The sequence below is a fragment of the Meleagris gallopavo genome, chromosome 16 (assembly GCF_905368555.1).
Source record: "Meleagris gallopavo chromosome 16, MGAL_WU_HG_1.1, whole genome shotgun sequence".
Classification (NCBI taxonomy): Eukaryota; Metazoa; Chordata; class Aves; order Galliformes; family Phasianidae; genus Meleagris; species Meleagris gallopavo.
In genome coordinates, this window is record NC_139419.1 from 236,011 (window position 1) to 262,957 (window position 26,947).

The window sequence follows — 26,947 nt, forward strand, 5'->3', positions numbered from 1 at the left end:
GAAGCCTCTGTGTAACACCGCCATACTTCAAGTATTCGTTATTTCCCAAAAGAACCACTTGGCTTAGTTTATGAAAAGACTGAAATCCTTAGATTGTCCTTCCTTCCCCATCTGTCCCTCTCTCTTTCTCTCTGCGCGTGGTGGCTCCATGTTTGATACCATAAACTTAAAAGTATCAACACGAAGTCTTGATAACTGGGATAGCTGCAGATCTGATCCTGTGTTATTAACAACAGAAATACAGTGTGTACCCTATTAGCAGTGTGTTCCCAAAGCCAACAAGCCCTAAAATATACACAATATATTGATTATATTGAAATGTTTCATAACTACATGCTGGTCTGCCAAAGTGGTTGGAAACACTGCAAGACAGCATCATGACAAGCAGCATAGGGAAGGTGGAGAGTGCGAGAGCAGGAAGTGAAATACTTCTTGAAATAAAGAAGACACAATCTCCATTTTTGTGTAATAAAACAAAAATCCTTAACCAAAATACTCATGACCAAAATGATTTCTTTATAATATCTTAATACAAAATATAAGGTATGCTCAGCATGTCTCCTTGTGGGAAAAAAAGCAATCTTCTAAGTCTCGAATCTTGAGATGTCAGTCTCCTGAAGAGCCCTCAGATATTTATGAATTTTGGCCTGACTGATTGGAAACAGGAGGAGATTCAGAGCTTGGAAATTAGACTGGCTCTGGATGAGTTTTGGCTTAACAGTTACATGGTAATTAGGAACAATATCATATGCAATTTCCATTGTTCGGTAATCCAAATAACTTGTTCTTTTATAGAGACAGAGAAAATGACACTGATGCAGTGATGACTGGCTAGCAGGAAATTTTGAGGGACTAGCACACTTCAGAAACATGAAAGCAATTAGCGGGAAACAGTGGGAACAGTGTGGAGAAGTAGCTGCACAGTTTACCTGTCTCCATGGCATCCAAGTTTCATCACACAAAGCTAAGGGATTTTTTGCTACAGTATTCTCATTCAAAGCATGCTCTACCTGCCTTTTATCCCAGAAGTGGCCTCTATTAGGAACAGATAAAAAAAGGGTGGATCTTAGCAGAGCAAGACTCTTCAGCACTGAATAAATCTGGATGATGCTATAAAATTCACTCACTGGGAGAGAAAACAGCCTGCAAGGTAATTCTGAATTCTGCTTTTGTTTTCTGAGGGGGAAAAAAAAAAATCTGTACTTTTGTCATATGGCAAAACCTGATCTTCCACTCCTTAAGCAGAAAAAAAAAAAAAATCAAGTTGTCTAGTATTCGCCAGTGCTTGCAAAGTGAAATCTGTGCTACTTCTTTTAAAAGTTTCTCACTCATTTTTCTTTTCACTCAAAGTTTTAAACTACTTTGGTTCCTTAGACAAATGTTAGGGTTTGGTTGATAATTTTGACCTAAGAGGAATGAGTCTTATAAACAGAACCCCAAATTTCTTGAAAACAGTACCATGCAAGTTTTTTTGCTTGTTTGCTTGTTTGTTTGTTTTTTTCCTGGCACTGTAGCCACTAACAATTGGAAGCAAAAATTCAGAGAAAGGAGCGCTCAAGAAATTACCTGCTTTATGGAACTTTTCCATTATCTCTTGTCGAACTGATTTTTCCAAGTTGAAATAATCATGGTCTTCATCAGGCTCTCTCAGAAACAGAGGGATGTGCTGAAACACTATTACATGCTTGCATTTATGTTTTTTGGCAGCAGCCAGCTGCCCATTAAGCCATGCGTCCTGAGCTTGCTTTAACTCTGGGCATTTGGAAGAATCGAAGTACAACTGAGAATTCAGCACAAGAAAGAAAACACCTCCTACCCAAAAGCTGAAGTAGTCATCTCCCCAGCTCTTGCAATAATTATCTATCGTTTCTCTTGTTGGAGTGTTGCCAATATCATGATTTCCACTGACAAATACCAACGGGATGTCCTGGTCAGTGTTTTTCAGAATGTTCTTTAAATCTTGCTCTTGGTCCTTTCTCCACTGAGTTCCTATAGAAAAAAAAAACCACCACAAAACGACGTTTTACTGTTCATGCTATCTTCTCCTACCTTCAGTGTTTGTTTTTGTTAATGGAAATACCATATACAGTAAGAAAATATTCAGTATTGGGTTTGTAATGATATAGAATAGGGAATATATCTTCACTTTATATTTTCGCACAGCCCCTTCCCTCCTGCTTTTTTCCCCCCTCCTGTATCAATTACTCAGCCATTCTCTGAAATTTTCATTGAGTAACACTCTGGAGACGAACCAACAGATCACACAGCAGTAGATGACCTCATATTCAATGTTTTGCATGAAAAGCTTTGGCGGGCCAGTTCTTGTCATCTATAGTCTGACAATCCGGTGAAAAAACGCAGCCACACTGGATGATATGAGTCAGCTTTACACAGGGAAAGAAACAGATTAAGATGTGGTTTATATTTTATGGTTGCACAAACGAATTTATTCATTTTTTCATTACAAGAACTACTTTAACAGCAAAAATGGAATTACTGTCTTGTGGTGACTTCTTATATGACAAAGCCGTTTTCTAATAAGCGTGGCATTAATTTCAAAGAAAGGTAATTGTGTGCTTTCCTAGGTTTTTTCCTCATCTCTGTTTTTGTAATAATATACATATGCAGCGAATTACTATTGTGGTTTTCTGACACTAGTCCTGTAAGCGTGTTCACTGAATGTACAATCACTAAACAAATTTAGAAAGCTTTTAATATATATATATTTTTAATGATGACATTTATTGGAGGTTTTTTAGAGTTATCTTTAAGCATAGAAGCCACTAATATTGCTGTTTCTTATTAAATAAATTGCACATATATAAAGTGTATTTTGTCCTAAAATATATAACATGTTTCTAACATGAGCCTGTTTCACAAAAAATAACTGAATTTGTTAACGAAGAAACTAGAGGAATTTTAGAGGAACTCTGACATCAGAATTACACATTTGCATACAAGTCCATGTTCTAGTTTTGTAACTCCATATATGTATTATACACTGAAATGCACTGCAGGGACTCCTGTCAAAAAATGTACCAGACAAAATACATTTTTATCCACATTTCTTCAAAATTCTTATGATTAATATTGAGAAATACTTACCCTTGGCAGCTGTTTTTAGTAAAAGCTTCAATTCCTTTTCTATTCCCAATAGACATGCCTTGTACTTACTGCTATTACTAGAGTTAGTAGAATTTGACACTTAAAAAACCCCTGAAAAATAACACATCCATACATCTAAATGTAAAGACAAGTGTGAGATTTAACGTGCGTTGTGTCAGTTCAAGGGAAGGAAATCCATAGTGCTCATCTTATGAACAGAATAGAAAGGTTTTGGAGCAAAATCTCCGTGTAACTTAGAAATACTGGCTATATGGCGTCTCTTGGACGTAGAAGAAAACAGGTGGGCTTGTAGGATTTGTTAATGTACAAGGTGCATGGTGAGTTTGGGCCATCTTTTCAAAAAATCCTTATTAGCTCTGGAAGACAAAGTAACAGGGCAAGTAACATCTTGAGTTACTTGGAGGAGCTGGGTTTAAAAAAAAAAAAAAAATTCAATCTGGTATCTCTTGCTGTCTGGGGTCAGGGAGCCTGGTGAGAAAGCTGCTTGCCCTGCTTCTCCCCACCTTCCTATGTAAAGAACTGGAAATTTCAGTCTATAAATACAAAAATGTATTCTGCGTGGGAGGGAGACGGGGAAAAGATGAAGGGAAAGTCTTAATTAGGAGATGAGTAAACAGATTACACCATGCTAATCTACTTGCTATCACTTTGGGAAATTTAGATAACAGTTTCACAGTATAGAGACATTTATGCGTAAGCTGCGGAAATAATTTGTAGAATTGTGTATACATTTTCCCAATGGTGAAATTCAAGCTCTAGAGACTAGATTTGTTGACAGCAGGGCACTGCTTCCCTCATTTAACGCAATACTATTTCTATAGCAACAGGGAGATGCATTCAGTGTTTTATTGCAGAAAACAGACTGCTCAAAATGGGAAACAAGGTCTTTGTCCAAAGAGTCTAAGAAATCCTACTATGTAAAGATTATTTTAGGACAGTTATATTCCAGCTTGACCTTTCCTTGGTGGAAGGTGAAAACATCTTCAAAATAAGATACCTACAGTGATTAAGGTAGGAAGAAGAAAAGCAGTGTCTCTATTGTCTTTGGGATGAGGCTAACTAATATTTAGTGGTTACAATGATTATGAAGAACATTTTTATTTGCCAGGTATATTTCTTAAGAGGGTTGGTTGGAAGCAGATTAAAAAAGTAATTTGGGAAGCATCAGGGTAGATGGAATTTAGATTCATTTCTGTTCCATTTTTCCTGACATTATGTGCAGTGACATTTTAAAATCCCAAGCTACACTATGCTGTCTTCATATTAGGTTTTGTGAATACAGTCTTGCCCTAGGATAAACAACTTAATAAATTAATAGCGCATAAAAGCCAGTTTGGCTCTTAGGAAAAAGAAAAAAGTGAAAACTGGTACAGTTGCCCACAGTTTTCCACAGCTTTCTGGCGTATCGTTTTTGAAAGCTATGTGAGCAGGAGCACAAAGGTGTGCCACTGCAGAGGTGCTGACATCACATCTTCCTCCTGTAGGTTATATCGCTACCTTAACGCTTCCAGTACTCTATCTGGCATTACTTAAAGGTGTAAAGGCAACCTGCCTTCACTCACTGAAAAAGCAGATTTCAAGAAAGAATGCAATTTTAAAGCATTTGCTGAAGCTGGCTTTAGTCAGTGCAAGCAGAATTCACAGATTATTCTGCCAAAGAAATAATCCTCTTGCTGTTAATCCACACTGCAGTTTACTTTGGTACTCCAGAGAGGGCCTCTACAGCAAAGTGTTGGATTTAGATTCTTTTTAGACACCCTTGCTATAAAAAGAATTTGGAAGTTTGCCCCCAAACCATAGCACTGCAGTGTGTGCTGTCTGCAACTATATCTGAGACAACCCTTCACCTACACTGCCATCATCAGTTTTCCCCCTGAAGTATTTCAAAGTATTCAGTCAATTAATAATAGCACACATTTATCTACTAATCTGAATTAGGAGAGAAGTTATACTGGCATTAGTAGGTGGCACCTCCAGTTGTGTTTTGTGTCAGCACAAGGAAGGGAACCCAAAGTATTTCCTGGCACCATGAGGCTGGCAGCCCTTGCCAGACAATCACACGTGGTTGGAACTGCTGCTGCATCAATCCGGAGTTCCAGTTCTGCGTTGTTTTCCAAAAGGTGGGAATTCCAGTGAGGTAAATGGACTTTTTTTTTAAGCAATCAAAGCCATCACCATAAATTCATGGAGAAGATGACTGCCAGCCTGATACAAGGACGCTGCATTCCAGGGGACTTTCTCTCCCGTCATTTACTGAGAAGTCCCTTTCAGTCATCTGCGTGGCAAAAGCATTTACAGCATAGGGTGGAAGTGCTGCAGCCCAACAAGTGGTGCTTACTCTGTTGCTGCCTCTAAACCTCCTTTTTGGTCTGTTTTTTTTCTCAGTACTATTTGCCTACCACTTTCGCAAACCTTGGCATAGACATTACTATGTCATGGTTTGCTACAGGAAAAACAACGTGGGTGATGACCAAATGTCTAGTAGCAAGTTTAACCTAACATGGCAAAAAGGATTCCTTACTGTGACTGAGTACACATTCACATCCCCACTGACTGCCTGCCCTGACCTAAGAACTCTGCCTCTGCAAGGCCTTGCTCAGCTGACAGTCAGGGCAGGCACTGTTAGGGTAAAGTTACCCAAGCTGACTACAGCCAATTTACCAATCCCTTGATTACGTAGTATGAAAATTCCAGCTTCTGCAAAGGAACCCTCACCTTCTGGCCTCATGCCATTCTTGTACTTCTTGAATTCCTTTGAGAACTGATTGAGTTCCCAACCAGCATGGCCGAGAATCTTCCCCCAAAGAAGTGGTGCATCAGTTGTATCTACCTTTGAAATTGGTGAGACAGAGATGGCTCCAATGGGGAGAAGAAACCATTGGTTTCTTGCCCTACCTTACAAGAGCAAGTGGAAGGCAACATAACCTACAGATTCAGATTTCTTTTGCCTATGTGTATCAGCCATCAGAAAGGCCTCGATTTTCCTCTATTTTATCTATTGAGAAGGGGGAAATTACTCTCTAAATTACATACGAAGAAAATGCGAAAAATGTAGCATAATCATATCCTGGATTTCTATATTACTCACTCTCCGTTTTTCATCATATCATACAAGTGTCCCAAACCTTAGAGGAGTTGCAAATGCATTCTTTTTGAAGGAAAATGCAGATTTTACATAGAAAAAGACAAGTTAAAAAGAAAGCTCTTTAACTATGAGCATTTATGCAAGCAGAACTTTAAAAAGAACTAATATGACAACTGCAATCTGGTTAACATCTCACCCAAGAGATGGATTATCAAAGAACATGTAAGAGATAAATAGCAGGTTAAAATACTACTAAAAGTATCAAACAGAAATAGTAACTATATCTTATAGAAGTAAAATGCAAAATGTCAAAACACCACCAATGAAAATGGGATTAACAAAAACACTGGACTCTTTCCTTCAGTAACCTATAATGAAATCAGAACTGCTGTGATACCAGAAGACAAATAATTCTTGATGGAAACAACCATGTGATCGCTATAAACAAACAAGTGACAGGTTTGTGTACTCTTGGACCTTGCAGTTCCTCTTTGTATCACTGCAGCACAGTTACCTCAGTCAGTTTATTTATTTCAGGCACTCTCCTGTTCTAGAGGTGTTGGTGCTTTTGTGGTTTTCATGACTCCTTTTAGAGGACGTCCCCTGGTTCTATTCCCATCTTTCTAGGGAAGACAAAAGGGGAGTCCAGGGCCATACTCACAGCATGCTCCTTTTGGTAGTACCTCCACAGAACCACCACATCTACTCCACTGTGCAACAGTAGTTTCCCTCTTCAAAATAGGATTGTTTTTCATCTCCATGGTCATTTTGGCTGTTAGCTCAAGTTTAGCAGGGCTACAGCTAAGCTCATACATCATCCCTCTCAGCATGTCTCTGCTGACCTCAGTTACAGTCCCATTGCTGCGCCTGCTATTAAAGCCAAAAGCCAAAGCTATTCCCAACAAGACAGTATTGTACAGGCCCCTCCTACAATAGACAGGGCCACTGGTTTAGGAACAAAAGAACCCATCTCAGTGGGTTTCTCGTTCCTAAGTCTATTCTCATAACTTGTTTTAAACATAAACAGTGTTTTTTTTTCCCCCTCTCTAGAATGCAACACTGTGTCATTCACAATCATTAATGCAAGAGTAGGCTGATCAGTGCTAATAAAACCAGCACAGATATGTTCTGAAATATGTTTTCCTGGCTTAGCTGTGCTGTATTGGCTGAAATGTCATCTCTCTCCTCTTCAGACATATGCATTTCTAATATTTCATTAGCCTAAAAACATTAGTTTTAGGATATGCAAAAAAACATTTAATGTGAAGATGAAAATAATGTAAACAAGACTGTATTCACTCCTGGACAAACTGCCTGCTCCATCTAACTTAATAAAGAACCCCATCTCATTAGTGTCCACAGAAAAGCAGGACTGAAATACCCATTTGTCTACAGCCATAAGCAACTGATGTTTTCAACACATTTGAAACAAGTAATAATCTGTTCTGAGCCACAAGAAGGAATCACAGTAAAGAATTTTCCTGGATGAAAACACAAATTTATAACTTTTGATATTGAAACAGCAATGAGATTTAACTCCATTTTTTGCTAATAATTAAGAATTGTTACATTAAAGCAATAACACCCCCATCCCCCCAAAAATGAGGCAGCCTATTAGGGGCTCAACTACTCTTTCGGTTTCAGTAAACAGTATTCAATGTAATGACTGCAAATGCTGGCATTTTTCTGAGTTTTAGGCATGCAGATGTCCATTTAACAAGCTAATTTGTAGAGTTTACTGTCCTGCCTTCTGCTGTGAAAATAACTACTATGCTTCATTTAAGCCCAGCTCTGCTCTTCTGTCCTTTCTCTTCTTCGGAGCTGTCCCATTGGGCATGGACCACTACTGCCTTTAGGTTTGTTCTGATGAAATCGTGATAAGCAGGGAAAGATACTGCAGTGTTACAGAAGAACAAACTGAATAAAAAACAAGCAAAAGGTACACATTTTTCTTTTCCATAACTGTTCATTTTTAAAGCCAGAGCAAGATTTTAATCTTTCACATTTTCTTCTGAAAGATTATGAAATTTTACAGCTTTCTGAAAATTTCGCAATATTTACAGTTTCGTATTGTGTAAATACAAACATGACTAATAACCCTTTGAAGTGCTAGTCCAATGAAATTGTCCTGTTAAACTAAGAAATGCTTGGAATAAGTACGTACAATTACATAAAAAGAAATGCACTTTCCCTGATGTCTAAGGCATTGTCTAGCCTTACAAAGACATCTTTGCTATCAGAGGAAATGAATAATGAAAAGGCAGTTAATATCAGCCAGAATCAATGGCTTAAACAAACCATTTGTTCCTTAGAATTTGCTCTCTTAACCCAAATGATCCTTTGCTATTTTGTGACTGTATTCCACATCCATGTTGGCTATGGAATGTTGAGAGAAAAGCTTACAAGAGAAGCAGGCAGTGTGCTATGGGCAGAACAGCCACAGATGGAAACTGGATGCTTTGGACCAATTCTTACCTATTAAAACCACATTTCTTTGACTACGTATGAATTGGCTTTGTTAAGCTTTAGTCAAAATGACGTGGGCAAGATCTTCTGTCACTGACTTCCAAGGAAGAAGGAAGAAATGGAAGTGTGCCTTATAAAAAGCAATCATGTTGAAACTAGAAAGCCAGTTGTGATCACCTTGTCTGACCATACCTGCATTACTCAAAGCAGTGAATTCATGCAAATTAATCCATATGTACAGCACGTGCAATTCCAGGGAAACAAAGGAGGCAAGAAAGATTCAGAACACAAAGATACATTCACTGTACAACAGGCCAAATAAATAACTCCTTGTGGATGCCCGTTCCATGTATGCATTCTCAAAGGTGCATAAGCTAAGTCAAAACTTTCAGGGCTGAGAAAGAAGCAAAAGGCATCATAACTGGAGAAATGATGTCTTTTACTGTAACAGAAGAAAAATCAATGTTTTCACATTGCATAAAATACATGTAATCAGTCTAGTACAATGGAAAAATGTATGACTTAAGACAGTTGTGTAATTAATCACATTTCAAAGATTTTCATTCATGGAGTTATGGCCAGCAAGTTTCCTTATGTGAGCTGTGGATTTGATTATACATTATGGTCTAACATACAAATAAGTAGATACTTGCTCAAGATAAACACTTTAATCTGACAGCCCTATGGTATGCTTGCAACACGAGGCTCCAACACATCATCAAGCAGATATTCTCCATGCATAGAGAGCACCTCTTGCTTTTCTGCTCTTGGGCTGATTACAGCAAATTAAATTTCACGCTAAGCAGCTCGGAGGCTCAGAATGCTCCATTAGGTGTAACTAGAATCAGATAATTACTATAGATGTTTATTGATGCAACCACTGTGACATTTTATGAAATCGGTATTATTAAATGTTTGACAAATGCTGTGCTACACACCAAGTTTCCTAGATAACTAAGAATAGCATGGAGGTTTGGAGAAGAGAACAGATAAGAATCCTTTTGGTTTGGTTCCATCACACCCAGTATATCAAAGTTCTTTATAAGGTTCAGCAGTAATAGAGATGGATGCAGCGAGTTAGCTTAGCTTATGCTTAACTTAGCTTACTGTCAGGAAACTATATCAAACGTAAACACCACACGTGGTATTTTAGGTGACAGTGCAGGAAAAAGAAAACTCAACAGTGATCACTGACATATATATGATTTACTTAGCATTCAACAAATACAGTTTTGAACTATACCTAACTCAGAATAAACATCTCAACTCCACTGTTTCTACCTAGTACTTAATCTGTAGCTTTTCTACTTTGTGCTCTTTGTGTTATAAACCTCCACTGACAAAGATTCAGGAATTGGGATTTAGCTGACAATGCTGCTGAAGCTGCATGTGCCAGAGCTGAACACAGCTGCCTCCTCCCCAGCTGTGCCAGGCTGATGAGAGCTTTAAAACAAACAAACAAACAAAAAAACAAACAGAAAAACTTGCTTTTGTTACTAAACCAAAGGGCCAGTTAAAAAAAAGTTGGGGGGGCAAATAAGTGACATGCTTGCAGTCCTTTCTCAAAGTTGGAACCATATTTTAAGCCTTATATCTGTTGATTACCTCTTTTAAAATATTCTCTTTTTAAAAAGAGAATATCTGTTTGCTTGTATGCTCCTTACTTACATGGACAAATCAAACATCAGCGTTCAGCTCTTGCCTTCTACATGAGAGATTTTTTTATTTTTAAGAATTACTGTATTAGTTAAAATTAAACCTTTTAAAGCTATCTCCTTATACATATACTTTCCTCAAGGACAGGAAACTTACTGTTCCTTTGTTTTAAAAAAAACAGATTATTTAACAGTAGTTTAGAAGCACTAATAAAAGCATTTTGCAGCTAGATTTACTGCTGTAAAATATTTTTTTGAGAAAGACACTAAGCATTACCAGCCACTTCTTCCTTTGTAAGATATCTTCCCAATTCATTCTAGCTGTGAGTGCTGCTCTGAAAGTAATGCCTCCTATTTTGTGATGTCAGCCCACGATGTCAGAGGCAGCTGTAGGTGGGATGGCAGCAGAGGCTGAACCTTCCCACCAACGTTCCGTGCCGTGGTGTTGCTGTGTGACAGATGGCAGCAGAGGGGCACTGTGACAGAATGGCGCTGGACCTGGAAGTGTGGGTGGAGCAAAGGGTGGAACTGAGTTCCTCCTTGCAGAGAAAATGGCCCCTGTGTGCATTCATTGATTCTCGTGAACATTTATGTAGAGCAAACAGTGGATGGCAGTGCAGTGAGGCAGTGGGTGGTGCTTTTTAGCAGTAAAGAGAAGACAAGCCACATTCCAGGTAATAATGAAGATATACAGTATGCAGGCTCCTGTTCATCAGTAGTGAAAATGCACAGCTAATGGTGGTAACTATGTTGAAATGTAGTGTTTTGTAGCTGAGAATTTGCTCTATCAAATAGCATTACTGTGCTCTTTGTATCCATAGTAGTTTCCATGGTAATAAGTAGGAGTCACTACTTTTGGAGAGACCTAAGAAGCTGTAACACTACAATGTGATGGACAGCGATAATAACGGGGTGGCAAAGTCTTTGGCTGCAGCAAATGAGGACAAACTCAAATGTAGGAGCTGTGGAGATAAAGAAAAAAAAAAGAAAAAAAATTGCTTACCTTTAGAAGGCCCCAAGTACTCAGGGACCTCCAGAGAGATCCCTTTACTTCCACTGCCAGCCTTAAAGTAGATTTGGGAAGGGGTGCATCCTGGCTCCAATCCTTCTGTCACTCAGTGCACTGCATTGCATGCACCTGAGCTCCCCTAGGTTGGCCCTGCCTTCCCACCAGGCGCTTCATCACTGCTTCAAGCTATGACTCAGCATTTCTTCTACAGTAGCATTAAGATCTTCTATGGGACCCGATGTTTCTCTGTATTTTAATCAGTTCACAAATATATAAATGACAGCTTGTGTATTTGCATAGAGATTTCAGCCTTGCATTCATACCACTTCTTGTGCACAAAAGCTACCAGAAGGGCTCCAAATTTCCAACAGCTCCGTTATATGAACAAGATGGTTCGTATCTGATATAACAAAGGACAAGTGCAGTGCTTTGTGGTGCTTTTTTCCTAGAAGGGATGTCAGGCTGAATCAAATGTGTATCAACTGAAAATTGACAAGTTTGTACACTAAATGCCTTCAAAATGCTTGGTAAAGAGGTGAAAAGATATTTGCATGCAAACAACTGCACACTTTTATTAACTATGAAAGTTAATATCTCCATGACGACTCTCAACACAGTCACCTTTTGCTTAACTGTGGTGAGAAATGTGCTCAGCCAGAAATTCCCTTCTTTTCTGATACGCAAGTTTTCTGGAACACATTTTTGACAAATTAATTTATCATGGAGAGAGAAAAATCAGGGGAAAAACAATCCTTAATTGTTTAAACCCACATCTTATTTTCTATCCTTGAGGCACTCCAGGCTTTGCTAGCTGGCAGACTGGATTTGGTCTGTATTAGATAACTCAAATCCTGCATGTAGTGGTCAACTGTGCTTTCCCAAGGAAAATTCTTTCTTAAGAAAAATATCAGTTTTACTGGACCTAAACCAAAAGACAAGTGGAGCTGCTAGGGAGGCACTAGCTTCAGCTCTTACTGAAGCCAAATATTCACTCATCTTTCCTGGTCAAGCCCAATACTGCTTCTGAAGGAAGAGGAGTTAAAATATTCACAGTGGGGAGGTGCCCTTAGTACTGAGAAATAAAATGCTTTGATAAGGGCCATTTACTATGGTACATGCTTTCCCTTTGAAAGATAGAGCTTTCCTAGAGCAACCTTCTAAGTCAGAGATTTGTAATTATTTGCTGCAGCCTATGCTTTAAAAATTATTATATATACAAACATGAGCTTTGGAAGAAGCTATATTCAGTGACTCATGTTCAAGACAAGCAAAAGGCAGGAATATTCTGATCTGCAGCAGTTGCACACATCTGGGCCCTGGAAACAGGCTCAAGTTAGTAATTCTCTCAGGAGAGGGAATGCCTTAAATCTTTACAGTGATCATAACCAGAAATGAAGCCATACGGCTGTCTTTACAACAGAGCCATCACCTCTGATGCTCCTCAGCTCTGAAGCTATTTTGCATGTAAATAACTCTCCAGCCTATGTGTCAGAGCTTGTAAGAGGTACTGACTGTATGAAAGCCAGTACGCCCAGCTCATCTTCTGTCCTGATCATCAAATTGTCAAGCAGAAACCAAATGGAGAAATGCTGATTTGAAAATCATGTCCCTTAATTGCTGCCTAAATTTGAACTCAGAATCCCAGTATTTGGCACCTGCTCTTGGAAAACTTAGTGTATATCATTGCCTCTATTATTATACAAAAATACTGTTTGTATGGAAGACAGGATTACAGACTGAAGCACATAATTTTGAGGACACATGTAGCTGGCAGTTTTACTTGCTTTTTGCATAAAGCACATAGCATTGCCCAAAACTATAATTAGTCAAATTGAGTTGCTATGCAGTATGGCTTTACTGAGTTTTGGAGTGACAGAGAAGAAAAACGTGCAAGATTTGTGGGAAATAAACATGCACTGGAGATGCACACAGACTCCCCACACTGCGTGCAGGAGCTTGCTGGCTGGCGAGAAGGTCCTAGAAGCACTGGGGACCCAGAAAGCAGCAGGTAGAGAAGGAGAAGCCAAAAACTCCAGTCCACACAGTGAGTTTCCATCTAACAAGCTGATAGTAAGATTAGCAGGCCAGGACTGTAGCCCACCTATGCCAGCATAAAGTACACTACCAGAAGGCTGGTGACCTGCTCAAAGCCAGGGCAGCCACTACTCCTCTGACCACAAAGTGGCAGCCACACCTTCCAATTCTGCTGCATCACATTGAATTTTTAGCATTTATTCAATCAGGGATTTGAAATGCCAGTCTGCATACACGTGCATGGAAGAACACGTGCAAAGTATGTGTGTTGACAAGTGAGAACAAAACAAGGACAGTGTTTATGCTAACAAGCAGCCAATATTAAAAGAATATGACAGACCTGTCTGATGTTAAAGAAAAGTTTTAAGTAGTAGAAATACAAGAAATTCAGGAGACCTTATATTTGGCCTAGATAAAAAAATCATATTGTGATTATGTATGTTCCACTAAAATACCATCCTTCCTCACAGATTTCTTTACTACATTATTGCAACCACTTGCAATAATACTGAGTATCTTCGGAAAACTGCAAGGATTTCCCAAACTTTGGGACAAGTTTGTAAGGACTAAATGAAGGTGTACCAATTTCAGGGCTACTGTTATGGTCCAGAACAGCACAAGGCAGCTCTAATCTGAGCAAATAAAAAAAAAACTCCTTGCAGCTTCCCTCCCTCCCCATGCTCTCCCTTGCACAGCTGGAGGCATACAACACAGGTAATTCAAAAGAGCTAAGACATATAATTAAAAAAAACAGAAAAAAACACAAAAAGCAGCTGACATGAGCAACATCACTTAAATATTTTATTATCTTTAAAGTGAATAAAAATCTATGCAAAAAGCCCTGCAACAACAGGCCTCGGGAATAAGTGTCCTGATGCGATAACTCTAGAAAGATGGACGATTGCTGCTGAAGCTAATGAGAGAAATGGAAGCATAGGCGCATTAATGAAAAAGGAAGAAGTGCTATCATAATTTATTCTGGCATTGAGAAGAACAGAGATGACAAAATTCTTATATTGGAATTCAGCTTATTTTAAGTACAATGGTTTCTTCTTCTGCCATCATTTACAAAGATGTCTAGATTGATTAGTTCTTAACAGAGGTATATAAAAAATGGTATGGATGGATTATTGAGAGGAAAGACCTTTGTCATAGCAGATGCAAGGGATGTGGGCATTCTCTTCCTCCTTCCAATGTCTCAGCAAAATGAATGAATTCTGAAATAGATGTAACTGAAGCAGAGTACAACACACGTGGCTTTTGGCTGCCAGATGCTGTTTTCACTCACATTACCAAGAGCAAAGTTTGCTTTATCTGAGACACATTTGTTTGAGAAATTTGTTATAAAGAACAGATTAAAATCCTTTAATTAAAGCATTTACTAATATAAAACAAAGATAGAGGAAAAGAAAAAAATCTCACTACCTGGGCTTACTTGATTGAAAAGGCTGGTGTTGGATTATTTAGTATATAGAGACCTAGGTAGGTCTCTATATTATTATATTATGCCTTCACTTAAAGAAGTTAGTACAAGAATTAACACTGTAGTTCAAGAGCCATAATATTCAATTCTAGTGATTTTTTATTTCTTCTAATTAACATTCATACAAATGAATTAAAAGGTGTAATCACAAACAATAGTTGCTCCCGATCCATCATCACATTGCTAACAGATCTAGCTTAATCACATTCTACCAATTTTTTTGATTACACAAATTATTAGTCAAGTCTCATTTCATTTAGTCTCTAAATGGATACATTTTGTTCATCGGAGCTAAATGAACTTTGCAGGAGACTTGCTGTCTTACTTGTTCTTTCATCCATATAATCAGAGCAATTAATGAAAAATAATTAAACACCTGGTCTAAAATTTCACCCTCTGAAGGACTTCGCAGGATAGAACTGGCATCTATCAACTCCCTGAGAAATCATTACAAACGCAGTTTAAACGAGTTCCTCCAAAGGAACTCAGACATATAAAAACAGTACAGTTCTGCACGTTAAACTGAAACTGATACCTGCTCTCCAAGAGTGAGCCTGGGACAACCTCTTAACATGCGTACAAGATGGGCCAACGAGGTCCCGGCCACTCACAAACACAGAAGTACTAGGGAACATGTTAATCCCTGCAGCCTTGGTTGCAGCAGCCATCAGAGTGGAATTTGTGATCACGAGGAAAGGAAGGAAGGCAGTTAGCAAATCTGGAGCTTCAGGAGAGCAGACCTTGGCTTATTCAGTGAATTGGTAGATGGGATCATGTGGGAGGTAGCTCTGAAAGGCAAGTTTGAGAGAGCTGACAGGTTTTCAGAGACAACCTCCTCCTAACAAGGATGGCCCATTCTGAGGGGAAGAAAAAAAAGTCTAGACTATCAAGAGAGTGACATGGCTAAATGGGGAACTCACATCTGAGTGCTGACGTAAAAAGAACATTAATGAGAGCTGAAAGGAGCAAGGGATGTGGTAGGCAACATGAGTTTCTGCAACTACTTTAGCAATAATAATAAAAAACATGTGGAACCACTACTGAGTTAGGCAGTGATTAATGAGAGGTATTCAATGCTCTTTTTGCCTCTCTTTGCTGTTTTCCCAAGCCTTTGGTCCCTGACTTAAAGAAACAGTGAGAAAGAGGAATCAGTTATATATCTCAAAAAATTTCAGCTCAAAAAAGTCTGCAGGGCCTGACAGGATGCATCCAAGAGTGGCTGGCTGATGTTACTGCAAAGCACTTCTCTATTATCTTAGAGGGGTTGTTCCATATAGATGGATGGACAGCTGGCTGAACCGTTTGGCTCAAAACCTACTGGTTAATAGAAGAGCATAGGAAGGTTTCATAAACCAAAACAGAAGGTTCCAACTTGATGGGACAAAAAATGAAATAATTTTCCAGAATTACAACAAAATGCAGTGAAATAAACACTTTACTCAACCAATTATATTTTGCCATACTAAGTTATGGTACGTTAACTTAATATGCATGAACGGCTATAGAAGAAAGACTTTCATTATCGTGGTGGCTAGGTATAACTTAAGTATCATGTTCAGAGAAATAATTTTTAGTAACAAAGTTGCAGTTTAAGGTATTGCTTAAAATTCTTGATTACATTCCTGGTAATGCTAATATTACCAGGAATAGATATCCTATTCTTGATTATGCAATCAAGATTATGTAGTGTCAAGAAAAACTTCTGAAAATAATATTCAGAATACAAACTACTTTTAATCACCAGCTAAATACCAAGATACTGGCACTGATTACTTCATTGCTCTAATGACATCTGTAATGGATTCCAAGTGTTGTGCTTGATTGCTTCCCAGCTGATCAGGATTCTGTTCATCACTTCTAGCTGCTGGCATTCTGAGATTTCTTGGAGTCTCTCTGCAAAGGCTTCAAGCTTGCTTCAGATGGAAAGCAAGAGCGCACGCTTTAAAACAGTTGTTATAAACATACTCAATTCTCCATGATAGAACATATTAGGAAAGGAACGTTTGGGGTTTTGTGTTTATTTTATTTACAGGCAGTGGTTACAAAGCAATAAAATCCAAAGATCCTGATAGACATCAGCCAACAGATCATAAAATATAACAATCTCAGCTGACTGTAGCTTTCTTTAATAAAGTATGCTGCAGTAGTAACAATGATACACTGCCATTAGCCCTGATTTTAATGTAGTTTTAACATAGCTGATATACACAAGTGATTTAAAAGCTAATCTGAGATACTGAATAAGATACATATAAGCAAAATCCACAGTTGCTAAAATTAAACAAAAACCTTATGTAATTTTTAATTGTTACTATTTAAAAAAAATAAAAATTAGTCCTTTTATTGAACTAAGATGATAAGAGAATTATTTTTAGAGAGACTCCTCTGTGGAAGAGCATGGAATAACTGAAGTACCATACAGCTACAAACATGCAGTATAAAGGTCCAAACATTGCTGGCTAGAGCAGTGAAATTGTATTTGAGAGTAATGTGTTTGAGAAATATGACATCTCAAGCACAGTATCAGTACCAGAAAGAGACTTGTGCTGTTTGATAATAGAATATGAGAGGTCTTTTGGCTCTCTTCTTTCTTTTTTTTTTTAATCTGAGCTATAACTGATGACACTACATTTTCAACATGCCCACAAGAGAATAAATTTAGGAAATCATTCCTCCCTGAGTAGGAAGTCACCTTGATTCCTAGAGTTTAGCATGTAATGTGGCAGAAAACTAGAGAAAACAACTGTAGTATTTCTAAGAATTTCCAAAACCATCACTGTGAAGAACTTTGAAAGGTTTCATTTTTAACATCAGGAGATTTCCATTTGGTTAAAAAAAAAAACAACAAAACACAGCAAATAAGTCCTTAGAAAGCCAACAGCTTGGCTTCTTAATGCCAGTGTCTTGCAACGTCTTATAAATGAACAGCTATTAATAAGTCACACCAAAGAAACTGTCACAACGTACTTCAAGAAGAAGTTGTTAAAACGTAGTGTGGGCTGTCTCACTTTGAAATATATTTTCTCAGATTTTTTATTTAACCTTTTCTGTGATCTGAAAGAGTTTCTATTCCAGAGACTGAGGAAAAAAAAGTAGGAGGAAATTCTCTGAAAAGCCTATTATTTCACTTCCAAAATACACATCCACACAGTTTAAACTATTGTTTCAAATTATTTTAAACACACAGATTCAGATTTACCTCTCCTAAACATTTTTTCTGTCACCCCTGAAGTATCACATTGTATCTCTCTGCCCTTTGGGCAAATAGTGACAGAATGCTAATCCCGAGATATCTCTATGAAACTGAATGATTCACTTCTGTCTCAGGCTCTCATCAGTTTGGACAGAAAGACAAAGGGCTGACTGCAAAGTTGAGTTTATATGTTTACTAGCATAAGACACAACAAATCATTTGCGCAAAATTATAGTAATGAAGTAGGATAAGTATTGTTTGTTCAGTTGTGTGAAAGATGTCTAGTACACTCAGATCTTGCCGTGCAGTTAAATGCCAGGAAGCACCATCTCAGGTAGAGCAAAGTATGAAAGACCCCCATTTCTGCAAGCTCTCTTGTTGCATCACTGCACTGTCAACTGCATAGCTAAGGCTGTCTGCAGCTCTGCTTGTTATCAGGGCTAAAAAATCAAAGATGCTTTGCGTAGATCTGCTTTTGAGACCACTTATCAATTTGCAAGATTACTTCCATTCAAAAAGTATTATGAGTCTATTTTAAAGTTACAACTGTTAAATGTTGGATTCCACCTTTCTACATCTTCTATCGTTCTTCCTGTGGCTGTACACACACAGACACTGATCTCTGCTTCCTACAACAACATGACAGAATGCTACAGCTTGAATTTGCTGACTTTTAGCATTTTAAGAATTTAAATATTGAAGGAGTGGAACTTATTAAGCTTTAGAAAGAGCTTCACTCACTTTGGATACTCAAAAAGCTATAGCTACCTTTCTTTTTACTTAGCTTTACCTTATTGTTTTTCCCAATGGCTAGAATCACTGTTTAGCTTATCAAAGCAATTTGTTTAGAAGAAAGAATTTTAATATGACCTCTTGAGATGTTTATCTCTAAGTGCATTTCCTCAGGGCTAGCCCTAACCCTGACCCTAACAAACAAACAGCTAACTGAAATGCCCCCCTGAAATTAGAGACAGATAAAATAAGATGAAGAAATGAGAATACATCTCAAGAATAACCTAAAAAAAAATTCTATTTTTTCCAGACACCAAAAGAGTAGGATACCAAATGCTATGAAAGCGTATTGTGAAGTAAAGAAAATAGATTTATGATCCCATTCCACACTTTTAATTGCCTTACCTGGCATTCCATGGATAAGATCTCCACACAACACAAAGAACTTGGGTTTAGGGTTTAGTTTGTTAATGGCCTGAACTGCTTGCTCTGTTAATTTGATTTCTTCTCCCCATTCATCATCTCCACTTCCTGTATTGCCAACTGCCCAAGCTTTTATTAGTCCAAATTGAGGATCTGCTCCTTGGATGAAGTAGAAAGGTCCCTTCCATTGGTACTCATCACCTAAAAACATTGAAAGAATTAAAAACCATAAATAAGTAAATATTGATTTTTGTATAGGACAAATATAAAGGCAGAAGTACAAAATTTTCTTCAAATGAGTAGCTGTAGTAAATGACAGTATATTAACCTAATTATACAATGGTCATTGCAGCCTAATTAGAGAAAAATTCGTAAAGAACTCAGTAAATACTGTTGGAAAATGCAAGATTACAACACAGCAGAAGCATATGACATGGGCTTGTTCAACCAGGAGAAAAGAAGGCTGCGGGGTAACCTCATTGCAGCCTTTCAGTACCTAAAGGGAGCCTGCAGGCAGGAGGGGAATCAACTCTTGGAAAGGGTTGATAATAGCAGGACAAGAGGAAATGGCTCTAAGTTGAGGGAGGGCAGATTGAGGTTGGATGTCAGGGGGAAGTTCTTTAGAGAGAGAGTGGTGAGGTGCTGGAACAGCTGCCCAGAGAGGCTGTGGATGCCCCGTCCCTGGAGGTGTTCAAGGCCAGGTTGGATGGGGCCTTGGGCAGCCTGGTCTGGTATTAAATGGGGAGGTTGGTGGCCCCGCGTGTGGCAGGGGTTTGGAGATTCATGATCCTTGAGGTCCCTTCAACCTTGGCCATTCTGTGATTCTGTGACATTACATTTCACTCAATTCTTTTAAGACTCCAATAATTGCTCCTTTAGTTAACAAGTTAAAACATACACAACATATTGTACACTTCAGTACCATTTCAGTAGGCAGTTAAACATTATTGAGTTAAATGCTTCTGTAGCACATCCTCTAGAGCTAAGAGATGAAGCCACTGAATAGAACCGAAGTCAGCAAATGCAAACCCCAGCAACACTGAATTAGCAGCAAGAATGGAGAGAAGTTTAACTGTCGGATAGCTCCCAAAAACTATTAGGAAAAAAAAAATTCAATTTGTAGAGTCAGTGCAGATGAAGGATACAGTGGAATTTGTTCTGCTACAGTTTTCTTGCATATTTCTTTCTTTGATACTACAACACCAAGTAATACAAAAGTGTGATATATAATACTGGCTGCTACCAGCCATAAACATAAAATGTTACCCTGTTCCCTAAACTTACCTATCAACTCTGAATTAAAGTAGAAACCAGTACACTGTGGTTTTTGTAGCTGTCTAAACATATTCATTTGCAACCCAACTATTTCAGATTGGACAACTGGATCTCTTTCCCACTTTTTACTCTTCTGAGCATGTCTAATCGTACATTGTTTAAAACACTTAGTTTTATTTATTTTTTATTTTTTTTCAGTATTTCAGTTATCAAAAAGTCATTGACTACATCAATGTAGTTGAACCTGGAGAAAAAAAAAAAAACAATACAGCAAACTGTCAAATTATAATATGGGAATACATTTTTGTATAATGTCAGTCTTATCTGAAACAGCTTGAGTCGATACTAGGTTTATCCTGCACTAGCAGTACATAAGCAAGCAGCATGCCTATCACATGGATTTACTTATGGTTTTCTATTAAGTGGTCTAGAACTGGACCTTCATACACTGTAAGATGAGGGGTATGTTTTTGTCAAGGAAGGTAAGACAGCAGAGGTTAGAATTCAGCTGCACTGTGGATATGGATGGGTAGGGGTGGAAGAGAAGGAATGTGGGCAACTCCTTGTAGCATGCTGCTGCCTGTTGCTATGGTGATTTTGCTAAATGCAAGCTTCTACATTTTAGTTAATGTAACATTTAAGTATCAAAATGACTTATCTGATAAAATTGTTTGCTAATTCATACTGGCATTCCTCGTTATACATCATAATCCTGTTTTATAGATAGAACTTTCAGATTTTAATTCTGAAATGAACTTTTCCAATTACATAACTTATTCGGAGAAGCGAAACGATCTACCCTTGAATTTTCAGAAGCCTTATGGAACTGCTTCAGTGGCACAAAGCAGTTTAGGTTTTTATTGTGTGTTTTGCATGAAAAAAAAATGAAAAATGCAACTATCAGAAAAATCAGCTTGTGTGCTGCATCAAAGGCACTGCGTGCGCAGAGAAATTATCTTACAGGTTTTGTAAGTGGAAAGTTACAAAGATATGACTTAAAAAAGCTGGCATGAGAAATCCTTTACAACCTATACAAAGTAAGGCTGAAAAGAGAAAGTCTGACACACCTTGTTGTGGAGAAGTGCTACAACCTCAAACTCATCAAATAGATGCTTAGGGAAAAAAAAGCTGAGATCTCTGAACAAAGTGACCAGCCTCTTAACATCTGTCCCTTTGAGACAGTAACTTGGGAGCAAGGTCTACTTACTTTGCATTGATTAATCTGAAGCCAATAGTTTTTAGAATAGTAAGCTAAATAAATATAGAGATAGTTATCTATTTATTTTTACAGGAACCACTTAGAAAATAAAAGTAATATTTGTTTTGAAGGATGAGGTTTCACTTTTAGGCATACGGTTTCTCTCCCCTCCTGAGCTCCTGGGGTGGCACAGCAGCTGGTGCAGCTGCAGCCTGGCAGTAGGATCAGACCTGGAGCCAAGTGATGAGGAGGTGCATCCATAGTGTTTGAGTAGAGAAAAGCAGCAAGCAGGCAGTGTGCTTTCAGGGAGCCTGCAGAGTGGGAACAAAAGAAGTTGCAAGGCCAGAGCAGAGGCTATTCTAATATAGGCTTTGTGGAGTTTTTCCTCTCCTGCCTTATATCTATGTCAATACAGTAACTCTGTAGGTTGTAAGCAGCTGAATGTTTCCAAGACTGAGCACAGATGCTCCTGTTTGAGTGGGTGAGTGATGGTCATGTGAGGAAGAGAGAGAGACACACATAGAAAAGATGAATTTGTAAAGAGAAGTTCAGTACACAGACGGAATCAAGTAGAAGAAAAAAGGAGAAGCAGAAGATGCAGGGGTGGAGGTGGAGAAGAGTGGGGAGAAAAGGAAAGAGATAGGAGGTGAAAAGAGAAAAACTGAAAGCAATGCTACAATCCCCTGTGGGAAAGAAAGATAAAAAGGAATAAACTTAAGAAAATGAATTGGGGGGGAACAGGAGAGATACAGGAATCAGGATGATATAAATAGCATTTACTTAAAGAATTAGTTTAATTAACTGATCTTTGTCAAATAATTTATTCGGAAGCGCTTTTTGCATGTTTTTTTTTTTAATAATTTATCAAATATTTGCAAAAAGTTACAGTGACATCGACATTTTCTATACCATTTCCTTACTGCTTGATCACTCCAACTAGAAACCCAATTTAAAAAAATAATCCTACCAGTATTCAAACCAAATTGAAACAGCTTATTTATCATGTGGTATTTATCAATTTAGCTTAGTACTGACCTTCCCACATACAAATTCCCAGTAGAATTCATGCAAACAAAAGAATATATGGACAGCCACTTTACAGACATCCACTTTACTTATCACTTAAGTGTCTGTTTATCAAGAACACGGTTCATTTACTATGAAGTACTATGAATAAAAGAAGAATACGATAAAGAAAATTGTATGAATACAACAGCAATGGTGACAGCACATTCATCAGTACAGTCAATTACCATGGAAAAAGTCCACCTTCTGAAACTGTTCTTATGCCTCAGTTTCAGTGGCTTCTCACTCTTACTCCACTCTTATGCATGCCAAAGTACAGAGGATCAGTGCAACATATTTTTAGTTGCACAGGCTGAAAAATGATGCCAGCTTCTAATTTTATCTAACGATTAATTCTGTGAAGGGCCAAAGCAGTTGGCAGCAACACACAGGAGAAAAGCTCAGTGGTGCTTTGTGCTCACAGAAACAAAGATTCCAACAGCCTAGATGGAACCTGAGTCAAACCTCACCATTTTAGAAGAGAACAGCTAACATCTCCATGTGCTTTTATTTCTTCCCCTTTTGCTCTTTGTAATCTATCTTCCCTTTTCTTCCCCCTTTCTCCAAGGATCACGAAGGCACATCCTAGAGACAGGTCACCACAAGCAGACTCGTGAGAGCCCCACAGTACTGGTGGCATATCCAGTGCTTCCCTGGTGGGATTTTCACTGCTCTTGATTTGTTCTGACCAGCAGAAAACGTCACTGAAAAATATTGCACTGAAGAGCTCTAGAGTGGTAATTATAACATGCAGAGATCCATCCTTCACGTGAAAGCAATAAAAAAGAAACCAACTACAGTTGTATTTATTTTCAAAGGAAAGGGAATTATATATAATTATGAAGCTTTTAAAAAGAGCAGAAGTCCTTAAAGGCACTGTGGAAACTATTCAAAGACACAATCCCAGAGGTTCAGACCATATCCACAGCATTTTCTAAGGAGAACTTGAGAAGACAAAAAGAATCCATCCTGACTAACCAGTAAGAGTCAAGAACAACTGGAAAGCATATTAAAGCCCTTTTCAGAGGCATGATGAAAGGGGAGACTGCCACTCATTTAGGCTAAAAAACATGTAAAATGCACCCAAAGATAAAGACAGAAAACAAAGTTCTACAGCCACATTCATTGCAGAAGAATCCAAGACCAGAATCCTCCCTTACAGACAGAACATGTTTGACTGGAATCATATCTGACATTATTTATTGTGATGATTTCACCTTTCTCACCAGCTCTGATCATCTGGTCATAACATTTATTTCCTGTACACCCTACCAAGAATTTAGACACTGAAAGATCCTGAGGGCATTAGGAGATGCTCATTCCTGCATCATGCAGTTGCCCTACAACTCTTTTCTCATACATACTGGATACCCTGCAAGAAATACAAATGTTATTTCCTCCACTTAAGGAAAAATAATAATAATAAAAAAATCAGCCTGACAATAGCTGATGGCACTATCACTAGTTTAATTACTTTAAAAAAGTGCTCGACATATTTCCACAGAAATTCTCTGTATGGCATGGTATTACCATTAGAGGTTTTGGGACAGGTAGTGGAGAAGATGATGGAATTTACCCTAACATACACTCCTGTATATATTCAGTATAAGACCAACAAAACTAGTAGACATCTGAAGTGTCTTTTCTGCCTATGTGAAATTACAGAGAATATATTAAAAAAAAAAAAAGCCAAAGAATACAGAGGTCTCTTTTCCATAAAGTGAAAAACTGATGCATTCCTTGCTCCAACACTCCATCAGCTATATCGGTATTTTAGACCTATTCGAGCTTCTGGTTCACGAGTGATATATGAAGAGTGGATCAGAGCACATCTTGTGTAAGCAGACTGAACAGATGACTATTAGGGCATAGGCTGCAAAAACATGACTTTGCAGAAGAGCTTAGAAGAAAAAAGAAAAAAAAAAAATTCAGCCCTAAGGAGTGATTCTCAAATTGTGAAGGAGGTACTGTGCCAAGCTAAAGTAGTGCTGACAAATATTTTGTGTGGTTATCTGACAAAAGGAATCATTCCTGGAGAGTGAATGAATTCTAAGACGGAGGGAAACACACATACACAAACTCAACAAAAAAGATCAGATTCGATTGATTTTTATTCTAAATAACAAGAAACTTTGCCTCAGTTTTGTTAACCCTTGATTATGTATTTTTAAACACTTTGTCATTCAAAGGTTGCGTTGAACTTTAGTCTCTGAAGAAAGAACTAAGTAAAACATTAACACAGAAACATCGAACTCAGAGGTGGTAGCTGGACTATAATAGCTAACACATCCTAAAAAACATTAAAAGCCAACAGTAATTGAAAAAAGTCTTAACATTATTTGAAGAACATCAAACAAAAGAAGTCTTCAGAAGAAAGGGCACTTGGATGACTGATAGCTAAATCACATTTTTCATCCATGTTTAAGGCAGTTTTCAAGAAATACTTGATGAAGTTTTTTGTTAGAGATTTTGACTCTGCCTTTGGACACTCCTTTTATTACAGTGGATGTAACTAAACGGCTTGTCTGTTATCTGTCCCCTCAGTAAACGCTACACATCCTGTTCCAAACCAACCAGAACACCCGCAATTATTAACAGGCTGCCAGAATGACTGAATACGTGTACTTCACATGCTCAGAATTATTGACTTCTTTTTATTTAACAACAAGTAAATATTTCCAAACAATAACCAAGAAAATACCGCAAAATTGCTGAGATTGAATAGCCTTGCCCACCTCATCCAGCCAACACGATGTGTAACTTATAAACAACTACACGGAAACAGAACACCTTCTACATGTGAAAGTACTGAAGAACTGCCTAAGGAAGAGCTTGTTACGTGCCTGAGAAGCCCAGGAGAAGGTCAGAATCCCCATCCTTACAGAATTCTACAAATAGATGAGCAGCATGTTGTGAATATCCACATGTATTTGTTGGCCCATCCAAAAGAGCAGCAGCAGGTGAGAGCCATCTCTGGCCTAGCAGCAGCCTCAATAATTAATTGGCCTAGAAGGAGGTGAGTGGAACCACGTCCGCTGCCAGCCCAGGTGGGTTATGGTGCTGTCTGAGGACCAGGCGAGGAACCAGCAGCGGTCCTCCACCCTGAAGGAGGCCGGAGCAGAAACCAGAACCTACCTCTGTTAAGCAAAGAACAGGCATACAAAGGCGCAAACATAAAAGCACGATACGACACGTGAGATGAGAGCACACTGCTGGTGACAACAGTTTTACAATTCGCGGGGCTCGAGTTCAGCAGCACTGACAAGTATTTGAAAAACAAAAAAACTACTACTCATTCTGGATCTGCCGTCAGACGTAGTTGGCCTCTTCCCGCGGCGGTACAGCCGCCTCCGCCCCCAACGCTCAGCAGAGCCCCGGCTGCCGCGCAGCACGGAGACCGCCCGCTCACAGCTCGCGGAGCTCCCGCCACGCACCTCCAGGCCCCTCCGTATCCCGGACGTCCACCTCCCCGACGGCGAGCGCCCACCTGCTGCTGCCGCCGCCTGGCTGCTCTCTGCTCCCCCCCGCGGCCCAGCCCGCCCCTCCCGCCCGGCCGCGCGGCAGAGAATAGAGCCCGCCGGCACGCGCAGCCCCCTCGCTGGAGTTCCGCGTACCTTGGCGGAAAGCGGTGAGAGTCCTTCCCTGAGCTTTTTGGAACATGTCCCCCACCACCGCCATAACGCTCGTCCCCGAGAGCCGCCGCCTCGTCCCGGACGGCCGAGAGAGTGGCACCGCCTCCGCCGGGGGCGGCACCTGGGCGCGGGGGAGGATCTCGGGGAGGGGCGGGTGGTCCGGCGGTGCGCGGCTCGGGAAGCGAGCGCTGAGGTGGTGCCTGGCGCCGCCATGTTGGACGGCGGCGGCTCTGGGCGGCGGGCGCCGGGCTGCCTCTGCTCGTCACTGCTGTGGCATTCCGGTGGCAACAAACAAACAAAACCCACCGAAAACCTGCCTGATTTTCTTCAACTTTTTCCTAACCTGCAAACTGAAGCCTAGAAGTATCAAGAATTTCCTGATCAGTTCGAAGGGATGCTTTTCAGTTGAGGTTTCTATAGTCTTTGTCTCAGTTTTGCTCTAAAAGTTGCACATAGAATCATTTTCCTGGCAGAACGGTCACAACCCCATTAATCTGCACCTCATGATATGCAGAGCTCAGTGCTGCTTTGTTCAGCATGTGAAATCTACAGCAAGGCATGGATAAGGTTG

At 39.1% G+C, this 26,947-nt stretch overlaps 1 protein-coding gene across 6 annotated transcripts in view; it reads right to left on the bottom strand.

Moving 5' to 3' along the window:
• The window catches only part of CPPED1 (calcineurin like phosphoesterase domain containing 1), a 73,655-nt gene extending 47,132 nt beyond the window's left edge, over positions 1-26,523 (bottom strand). For 5 of the 6 annotated variants that reach the window (XR_014886832.1, XR_014886831.1, XR_014886830.1 and 2 more), the window contains exons 1-3: positions 26,359-26,518; positions 19,189-19,407; positions 1,567-1,989 (exon numbers count right to left, since the gene is read on the bottom strand). Coding sequence is in view for 3 of the 6 variants with exons in the window: in XM_085237664.1 (XP_085093790.1) it covers positions 1,567-1,989; positions 19,189-19,407; positions 26,359-26,422 (706 nt within the window). In the remaining 3 variants the exon portion in view is untranslated. Of the gene's footprint in view, positions 1-1,566; positions 1,990-19,188; positions 19,408-26,358 lie in introns of all 6 variants that reach the window. The other variant, XM_085237666.1, reaches the window with a different exon arrangement.
• Between the last annotated feature and the right edge of the window lie 424 nt (positions 26,524-26,947).